Consider the following 10,475-nt stretch of genomic DNA (forward strand, 5'->3'; position numbering starts at 1 on the left):
TAGGCTTAACTGTCTCATTTTATTTTTATTTTGTTAATTGGTTATTATCTATTAATATTATTTAGCCTACACTATGACCACAAAAAATCTATTAAACCAACTTGGAAAAATCTCTTTCCAGTTTCGCCCACTGATGTCATCACTGTTCGCACTTCAGTTCAAGGAAACCCTGCAGGTGTTTGGCTCCAGGTGAGAACCAATTGAGACATTTTTTTTCTGCCTATTATTGGTAGAGCGTTCCTAAAATTTCTCCCTGCTTCTGGACTTTATTTAAAAATATAGGGTGAATAGCAAACTCTCACCTGCAGAGGGCAGCATTATGCTACATTAGTATATGGCCTGCCAGAACCTCACTTAGCAGAAAAAAGCAGCACGCCACACTACACAAATTGTTTAGAAATGTCCTGTGGAGCGTGACAAAAAGCTCAAGGTGTCGATCTGGCTTCTAAATTTCCCAGGTCCCAATCTGCTCAAGGATTCTTGTGATGTGCCGGTACCCCAGATGTACCCCTAATCCAAGCTGGGGCTTCCTTGGATCGGACTTGGCTCTGACCTGTGGAGGCATGGACACAGGATCTCTGGGACTGTCCTGTGGTGTCTGGCACCAGTGCATGGATGCAGTGGGTTAATGGCACGTGCCACAGATGCTCATTCAGATTGGGATCTGGGGAATTTGGAGGCCAGGTAAACACTTTGAGGTCTTTGTCACATTCCTTGGGCCATCCCTGAGCGATGGTTGCAGTGTGGCATGGTGCATTACACACCGCTTACCACCGTGTAAATTGTAGAAGGGATTTTTTTTCAACCACTGCTCCAGAGCATTTAAAATATCAGCAACATCTGCGTTACAAGCTGAAATGTGGAAAATACCTCTATGAATTAGGAGGGCCCAGTTTATGTTGGCAGATTAGGTTAATCACACCCTAGATCACAACCTACAAAAGACATTCTACAAGATTGTTGGGAGCAGAATGAGTTCAACTTTCACAGTTTTGGTTGTGTAGGGAATGCCATGGCTCAAAATGTAGGTCTGTGTGACAAAAAACTAAGCTCCACTGTTTCCATTATCAGATATACCTCAGTGGAGATTCATTATGCCATAAGTAGATACAAGTCTGCAACAGAAATGAACAGAAAAGCCTTAAAAAAGTACCACAGTGGACAACAGTGCAGAGATATATTGATCATCACAAACACAAGATATGCATATCTGCAGATGGCTCAAAAGAACCAGAGACTGGGCATGTGCGTGCTGCATTCTTCGTGCCAGTTAAAAAGAGAATGTAAAACCACCTCTCAGTGTAAACAGCTGAATTAATTGGAATATTATCAACAGTACAATGAGCGGAAGGAAACAACCCAGTGCTATAATTGCCTCTGATAGCTTGTCAGCACTTCTGAGCATTAAATCTGGAATCTCATCCTGCAGACAGGATATTATGTGTGAAGTGTATCATGTGCTGCTCAGACTACATTGCAGGGGATTGATTATCTCCTTCCTTTGGGTTCCTGCTCATGTAGGGGTGGAAGGAAATGAAAGAGTAGACATGTTGGTTAAACAACAGTTAATTGATCTGCAAGTACCACAAAGTAAATCAGAGGTCAAAACTATCATAAAGGACTTTATGTACAAACCCTGTCAGGAATATTGGGACTTAAGTGACATGGAAAGACAACTTTACAGTCTTCAGAAATATTGTAACACAGTCAGCGTGGGTAAAAATGCCATAACAGCCGTTTATTAAACTCAGGGTCCCTGACAGCAATATCATAAAAGCACTTAAAAGTTATGGTGTCTTGCTGCAGAGGGTGTGGCACATAGGCAAATACACTGGAAGTATACGATCTAGAGAACCAAACATACACACAAAATGAAGTCATTTTCCAACAGAAAAACCTAAAACTACTGCAAGTGCTGCAGCAAACCTTAATTTATATCACCACAACTCAACAGGTGAACTCCCACTGCACCAGTTGCTCCCATGACTGGAGGCTAATGCCAACTGCAGCACTGACAGATAAAACCATATGTTAATAAGTTCAGTTTACTAAGATACAGATAAAACAATTTACAATAAATGACATAAAAAGCTCCCTGCTACAACATGTACAGTAGGTGCTGGTAGATTATGCAGTGGGAGCCCAAGGGAAAAGATGGTCATTACCTGTTTGAGGATAGGACATACTGGATTAAATGACACTCTCCATAGAATAGGGAAGCATCCTACTGGACTATGTTCACATTATTTAGGAGTAACAGGAATAATTTCCCCAGCTAATCTGCTGCTCCACACTCCAGTCCAGTAGGTGGCGGTAATGCAAGTGAAAGCTAGTTTGCCAATCGCCATTAAACTCATAGAAGAAGAAGAGGTCTTCCTCTTGGTGCAGCTGTTTCTGTACATTCTGTTCATCCACTTCTGGTTTGTGTTCATTGATTTGTTTAAAAACACATTTCATAAAGATGTCAGAAGACCTGCGCGCTGAGCTGGAGAAGTACCTGCAGTCTCTAAACATCGAGACGACCTGCGTGGAGCATCCGCCGGTAAAACTGAAAATACCTGTTTATAAATGAGCTGACAGAGTCCAAACTTTTAAATCAGAAACATCACCAGCTATGCTGTGATTATTAAATCAAAATATCATTCATTATATAAGTTAATGTTGCTGGGAGAGGAATACAATGCTGGGATATGCCATACTACTTTGTATCGAGAACGAAACACTGTTGAATCCCATTAGAAAACCACACATTTTAAGTTTCTTTGCTTATTACAAATTGTCAACAAACACCTTTAAACACTTTGAGACACTGCATGAAACTTAAGGACTCACAATTCTATTCGGCGTTATCCAATCTGTGAATTACTTACATTGTAGTGTAGTTTTAGCTGTGTGATTTGTGTGTTTTCGCTGCAGTATTAATGATAATGGACACGTGGACGTGTTAAATAGTTGTCATTTTATGTATTTGACTGTTGAATTGTCTGTTTATTTACATGCCGAATTTGCCGTGAGATCAATCGAAGCAGATTTGCCTCAAGCATTTGTTCCTCCAGTCATGTATTTGTGCAGAATGCAAAAGACAAATTAAAAAGCGATAAGGTTTTGAATGGAGTCTGGTATGACAGTGTTTCCAAACTTAAAATGTCACCTATAAACAAAACTGCGACGATTTGATTCTGAAATGCAAACGACATTTATTTCTTAGAACTTCAACACCTTTTTAAGGTGTTTTAAAAATGCATTTTTGTTATTTTAATTCAACTTTCATTGTATTGATTGTCAGCAGCTACACACTGCTTCAGCGGTGAATCAAATAGAAACCTCCACTGTAATAAAAGAGGAGGCTTTTGGTGCAGTTTTGAATTTCAGAGTCTGAGAAGTATAAAATTATTGTCAGATCCAAGTGTACAGATGGTTTTACATAACCTGTCTGACACGTTTCTGTTGCAAGACCCTGCTGTGACCTGCAGGGGGCGCGAACAGATCATTTTTGTTGGCTGTGCACCTTCATGTGATCATCCAGCCTCATACTGAAGGTTTCTACACAGGTGTCAGTTTATCTGTGTTGCATCAAAAGACTGTGTGATTTCAGTTTCCACCTCTGATCCTCTTTGCTAATGTAGTTATTATGTGATGTCATGGTGTGAGGCTTTTAATAAAAATCTTTATTTAAAAATAAACATCCTCAAAATGTACGATAATTATTAAATATTTAATTTGGTCGTAAAATGTACAAAAATTGTTTATAACATCTGTACTATCATTGTTATTTTAAGCTGTAGGTGTAACATCACACTTAAAGAACAGTTGTTTCCTGCCTTCCTGTCTGCAGGTGTTCACGGTGGAGGAGATGATGCCTCACCTGCAGCAGGTGAACGGAGCCGTCTCCAAGAACCTCTTCCTGAAGGACAAGAAGAAGAAAGGCCTGTGGCTGGTGTCGGCTCGACACGACCGTCAGGTCAGCTCGCATCTTTACATCCACTGTCACATGAAGATTTCACCCACCTGACCTCTGAACTGTCATGTTTCTCTGCTGCGTCCCATAATCCTCTCTGTTCCTCTGCAGGTGAACCTCAACGACCTCGCCAAGAAGCTCGGTGTCGGCAGCGGCAACCTGCGATTCGCAGACGAGGCGGCCATGTTGGAGAAACTCAAGGTAAGAACTGGTTAAATCACCTTGTTCATAGAAACATTTAAAGAAATCAGCTCACAGTCTCGTCAGGGTCAAATAAGACAAGTAAAAATATATTTTAATTGAACAGCAGTGTCAATATTTCTGTATATAGGGCCGCTACAAAGGCCCTTCTTTATGCTGCCTTTGCATTTTCACAACAGCGTCAGTCTCTAGTGTTACATATGACATACATGTCAGCAGTGCTTGACAGGTTTCCCACACATTCATTTATTAGTGGTGGCCCGCCACTATTAAAACATCTACTGCCACATTATGGTTTTCTATTTTTTGAGCTGGGCCATTCATTAGGAGACGTAGCAGCAGGACGTTAGGCATGGTGACAGTGAAACTCAACCCTGCATTGCACTGGGTCTAAAAGTTTGCCTCTCATACTGCTGCTTAGGGTGAAAAAAAAAGAAGAGTTCTGCCTGAGCTGCATTCATGGACCCCTGAAATCAGAGAGCAGACACAGAGATACACAAGGACAGATAGACAGTCAGCCCCTACTCCCATTCATCAGCTACCACCACACATATATTCTAATTATGTGGGAAACACTTCTTTATAAACAGTAAGAATGCAATAAGGAGGCAACAACAATCATTTACCGTCCCTGCTCCTGGACATCACTGTCTCCCCAATCTGCGGACAGTTTTGGTCGCTGTTCTTCTTCTTTGAGTTAGCTGCTAACTGCTACTATCTGCTCTTTAAATTTCCCAGCGGTGGGTTGCAAACATAACACATAACCAAAACGTCATACCCGTCCCGACTGCCCTGCTGACTGTCCCTTTTACACAGGCGTCATTTTGGCACTGTTCCTACCTCCGCTGCTGGATTACGGCCATGACAACTCTGTCCCCGAACACCCCAATCATACCTTTTATAAAGAACGGTGAGGCGTGCATGTCAAACTGTTAAAGTCTTCAGCCTCTGCCAATTCTCTCAGACATCTCTTTTGCTTTTACCCGGACACAAAAAAATCACAAAGACCAAAGAGGTGTGCTGTGGGGGCAGAGAGAAATCACCATCATCATCACCTCTTTTCCAACCGCTCAGTATCCAGGGTCAGCTGGTAGAGCAGGTTCAGTCTTCTATAGTTTAATAGTTTAATTTTCACATATTTTAAACTTCAGACAGCTGCTGCCACCATTAGACCTGTTGTCCCTATATTTCATTTACCACTACAAACTGGTCTGGTTTCCCAGTTCTGGTTTGCAGTTTGTTTCTGATTTCTACTTTCTTAACTTCCTCTGTCCGTCTCCTCTCAGGTGGGTCAAGGCTGTGCGACGGCTCTCGCTCTGCTCTTCGACAAGGACCAGAGTGTTAAATTTGTCCTGGACCGGGACCTGGTGGAGGGAGGCCACGAGCTGGTCTACTTCCACCCCATGACCAATGCTGCCACCATGGGGCTGCGACCGGATGACTTCCTGCGCTTTCTCCGGGAGACGGGACACGAAGCGGTCTTGGAGAGCTTCGAGTAGGACGGGACAGGGAACTTTGAACTGAACCGGGGTTAAGAACTGGACCCCAGCAGCCTGCAGGGATTAAACTGGACGTGAGGAAAACATGCAGAGCTGAATATGAACTTATTCTGCTACAAAGAATTTGAAAACAAAGATCAGTGAAAGTCTTCATTGGGAACATCAGGAGAAGCTTTTTTTAGTTACACATAAATCCAGATGCTGAGCAGTTATGATTTACAAACAGAAAGAAATACGGTTTTACAGCTCTGCCAAAACTCATTTTTATTTAAAGGTCAAAAAGGTGAAGATCTATTTAGAGACTTTTTAAGACTCAAATTTATTTTGGGTTGTTAAACACAAGACCACTCTCTAATTGTCTTCCATTTGTCATGTTATGTCTCTTCGTTTTACTTTGTTAAGTCTCTTGATTAAAGGAGCAGACGGTTTTACATGTTTTAGCTCAGTAAATATAAACGACACACTGCTGATTGTTTTCATATCATCCAGCATTTTTTAGATTGATTTCCTTCCATGCAGCCTTTTACAAAACAAAAACCTTCCAGAGACTAGAAACAGGCCAAAATAAATGTTTATTCATCTGCTAATGTATTCGAGAGCAGGAACTCTTACTGATAATGTGTCATCACCTATGTTGATATTTCATTTTGTGGCTGCAATGTGCACTCCAGCCTCTGGGGGTGCTAGCAGGAAACTCCAACCAAGAAAAAAACACACCCTTGTTTCAACCTCCAGGGCTGAATAGGTAGAGTAGATTAACTGTGTTCCAAACACGAACGATGTTCTGTACAGATTACCTTTTCTTGGCAATAGCAGAATAAATCCTTCCAGGTCATGAATGAAATGTATGTGTTTCATCTTCACTTCCTCCTCCATCATTCCTGACCAGGCAAGAGACATCCACTCCATTTGTTCCTGCGACATTTCAGTAAGCTTGCTACGTGCTGGTGGCCCATCTCCGACATGCCAAACAGCATCGAAGAAACACTGATTTGTAACGTCAAATTGTTTTATTCAGTGTTTTTACTGCTTTAAATCACCTAGTCTGTTCGTTTTTGAGAAGAAGAAACATCATTCGGCTCCAAGTAAAAACCTCTTGAATAATGAACACTGAAGTGATCCTAACCGGGAGAAATTTGAGCTGGTTGCAATCTGCAATCCTCACCACTAGATGTGACTGAATCCACCTAAATCTTCCACACTGGACCTTTATGTAAGGTTTTGAATGCAGGAATTATCAGAATCAGAATCAGAAATACTTTATTGATCCCCGAGGGGAAATTATTTATGTTACAGGTGCTCCTTGCAAGAAAGGAAAGATACGTGAAAATATAAGAAATTTAAACAGTAGTATTTACAAATATATAGTTAAATAAACAGGAATTATTAACAAACATAAACGTAAATAAATATATATATATACATATATATATTGTAAATTGAACAAGATTATTTACACAAACAGAATATATACAGTCAGGGTGAAATGGGGTTATTGCACAAATTACATTGGATTATTGCAGTGTGTGTGAAAAAGTCTCAGGGCCACTCAGAGGGAGGAGTTGTACAGTTTGATGGCCACAGGCAGGAATGATTTCCTGTGGCGCTCAGCGGTACATCTTGGTGGTATGAGTCTCCCACTGAAAGTACTCTTGTGCCTGACCAGCACATGGTGGAGTGGGTGTGAGACATTGTCCAAGATAGTTCGTAGCTTAGACAGCATCCTCCTCTCTGACACCACCATCAGAGAGTCACACTCCTTTCCCACAACGTCACTGGCCTTGCGGATCAGTTTGTTGAGTCTGTTGGCGTCCGCCAAGAAAACTTCTTTCACTTTTCAGCATGAAGTTGCATAAAATGTAATGACATAAAAGTACAAGCACCTATAATTTTTTTATTTAAGTACAGTCATTGAGTAAATGTATGTAGACGTCACTTTCTGTCTCTCTAGCCCCTTTTACACCGCCTGTTCAAGGCAGGAATATTGTGCCTCTATGCCACCTCACTATTCTGTATATAAGGTGCAATCACTAATAGGGTGACAGAGTTGTTTTGCCTTTGAGCCAGGAAAGTAAATAGTAACAGCACTGAAACAATGTTTGTATAAATGGGTGCCCATGATTGATGTGATCATTGGCGCCCTAGTTGTGATGTTTTGATGATATGTTATGTGAATTACCCACTGCGGGAGATTTAAAAAGTAGCTGATAGCAGTTAGAAGCTAACTCAAAGAAGAACGGCAGCCTAAAATATCTGCAAATTGAGAAAACACTTAGATTCAGGAGCTCCTTACCCTTTGAGCAGAGGATGAGATCTGCTGTTTAGAAATGGCCTGTGGAGCGTGACAAAACGTTCAAGGTGTCGACCTGGCTTCTAAATTTCCAAGGTCCCAATCTGCTCAAGGATTCTTGTGATGTGCCGGTACCTCAGATGTACCCCTAATCCAAGGTGGGGCCTCTTTGGATGGGACTGGGCTCTGACCTGTGGAGGCATGGACACAGGATCTGCGGTGTCTGGCACCAGTGCGTTGGTCTACAGTGGTTCCCAGCAGAACAATGCACTGGAACAAAAATAATCAAAGTTATTCACTTCACCTGTCAGTGGTTTGAATGTTTTGGCTGATCAGTGTATGTCACATTGGAAGCCTACACTACCGTGATGCCACAAAGCAGTTTAAAATTACACACTGGAGCAGAGTGATGTTGCCGTCGTTTGCCTCTGTGTAAAAATGCAAAGGCGGTATGAGGACAGGACTTTTTAGTGGCCCTATAGCACCATCTATGTGTAAAAAGGGCCTCTGTCTCTCTCTCTGGACCCGAGTTTCCTGTGCTTTTATTCTGAAAGTCCCAGCGGAAGTGCTGTGTGTGTCGACAGTGGCTTGGTGGCTCCATCAGTCGGTCCTCAGAGTCTGAAGGTAAGCAGCTGTTCACTGAAGGTGACGCAGCTTTAATGAGACCAAACAAACAGAGCTGCTGTTTATCTGATGCTTCTCTCTTTAAACTGCACCTGCTGCGCATTTACTGTCCGCGTGCGTGCATGTGTGTATGTGCGTGTGCGTGTTGCCTCCCGCGTGCACGGTGACGCTGCACGTGCGTGTCACATCCATCTATCTTCCTGCTGCTGTGAAACTGCTGCTGCTGGTGTGTAAAGCTGCAGGCAGGCTGAGCTCTGCGGATCTCTCACTGTGTGCGTGCATGAGTGTGCGTCTGTGCATGTGTGTGTGTGTGTGTGTGTGTGTGTGTGTGTGTGTGTGTGTCCTGTCAGGATGCTGCTCTTTGTTGTTTTTTGTTTTGTTTCTGACAAATGACTTGAGCTAAAAGTGCTAAAGCTAGCCTAGCTTTTAGCATTTTAAAGGACCATTCCGCTGTTTCTGAAAGTTTTGGCCTCCACTGTGAAACATCTTAAGCTGCGCACTTATTTGTTAAAAGTTAAGATTTTGTTGACACATTTTATAAAGGTGGAAATAAACTAAAGGGTTAAACAAAAGTTATAAAGCTAAACTAGACTCTTTTGGGGCTATTCTTCTCTTTAATGTGTTTCTTATAAGTCTCACAGAATCACTGCAGGACAATTTAAATAAATTAAAGTTATTGAATGTTTAAAATATCTGCAGCCTCAGAACAAAAGTAACTCATAAAAACAAACTCTGTGTGTGTGTGTGTGTGTGTGTGTGTGTGTGTGTGTGTGAGAGAGAGGATGTCTCGCTCTCTCTCTGCATTCTTAATGAGAGTGTGTATTGTTGCATTGTTGTGTAAAATTAGCAAATGAATAAGCGTTACATAATGACATTCAGTTCCCAGACATTCTTTCACACGCTGCGTGTGTGTGTGTGTGTGTGTGCCCCCTGTTGTTGTTGTTGATGTACAAAGACATTTTGTTAGAAAAACCCTGTGTGGGAAAATGTATGAATCAGTATGAGCTGCCGCTGTGCCACCGGGCAAGGCACTGAAGTCAACTTTAAGCATTGTACTTTATACTTGACAATATTGAGTTAAAGTAAAAGAAAATACGACAGAGCACCACAGCAGCCGGCAGTGCTGAGTAACATTTAGCCTCACACACTTTTTCAACAGACATGTTTATTTAGTGCTTTATCTGAAGCCAAACATTACAGTTCTAACACTGTGGACAATCCTTTGCTTCAGAGTGGAAAAAGTTTTGGTCATGTTTTTGCTTAATAATAAAACATAGAGCTCGACCCCTTAATTGTTGCAGCATGGTCAGAATATATTGGTGAAATCAAGATATTTACTGGCCTATAAGTCAATGATACTCAAATTGCAGAGTCCAGAGGGGAATTTTAATGTTCCTTTTTTTTTTTGCACTCTGGCATCTTTTTACATACAAAGTAAAAAAAAAGAAGTAATATGTTAAATGCATTTTAATATTAAAGCTAACTGCAGTGGAGCTAATTATAAATAAATAATGTATTCCTTTTTTATACTGTTTAAATCAGTTTAAATCACTGCATTTCAAAGTGTTAGCCTATATTTTATATGCTCATTATTACTAAAATCCTCATCTACAATGTGACTACAGGTTCCTGATACATGTACAGCAGTAGAATACACAATGTTTCCCTCTGAGACGTAGTGAGGAAGTAAAAGTATAAAGTAGAATAAAATTGAAACACTCAACAGTGAAGTACCTCAGAATGGTACTTCAGTGCTCTCTCTAGTATCTGTCTGTCTGTCTGGTTTGCATCAGTTGTGGTCCTGAGCTGCAGCTCTATCGCCGTGGCGACAGAGAGCAGTCTGGTCGCTATGGGAGACGGGACAGAAATAAGTGTGTGTCATTACATGAGTGTGTGTGTGTGT

At 41.4% G+C, this 10,475-nt stretch overlaps 1 protein-coding gene across 1 annotated transcript; it reads left to right on the plus strand.

Moving 5' to 3' along the window:
- The first annotated feature begins 2,359 nt into the window (after nt 1–2,359).
- On the plus strand, nt 2,360–6,502 carry LOC126407282 (prolyl-tRNA synthetase associated domain-containing protein 1-like). Its single transcript, XM_050072102.1, has 4 exons — nt 2,360–2,542; nt 3,836–3,961; nt 4,070–4,159; nt 5,446–6,502. The coding sequence occupies exons 1-4, from the start codon at nt 2,462–2,464 to the stop codon at nt 5,656–5,658; spliced, it is 510 nt and encodes a 169-aa protein (XP_049928059.1). The 5' UTR covers nt 2,360–2,461; the 3' UTR covers nt 5,659–6,502.
- The last annotated feature ends 3,973 nt before the right edge of the window (nt 6,503–10,475 follow it).

The sequence above is a fragment of the Epinephelus moara genome, chromosome 19 (genome assembly GCF_006386435.1).
Source record: "Epinephelus moara isolate mb chromosome 19, YSFRI_EMoa_1.0, whole genome shotgun sequence".
NCBI classification, from domain to species: domain Eukaryota; kingdom Metazoa; phylum Chordata; class Actinopteri; order Perciformes; family Serranidae; genus Epinephelus; species Epinephelus moara.

Coding starts and splice junctions, on each gene's coding strand:
- LOC126407282 (XM_050072102.1), top strand. CDS start 2,462: ATGTCAGAAGACCTGCGCGCTGAGCTGGAGAAGTACCTGCAGTCTCTA. Junction 2,543..3,835: donor CCTGCGTGGAGCATCCGCCG/GTAAAACTGAAA, acceptor TCCTGTCTGCAG/GTGTTCACGGTGGAGGAGAT. Junction 4,160..5,445: donor CCATGTTGGAGAAACTCAAG/GTAAGAACTGGT, acceptor GTCTCCTCTCAG/GTGGGTCAAGGCTGTGCGAC.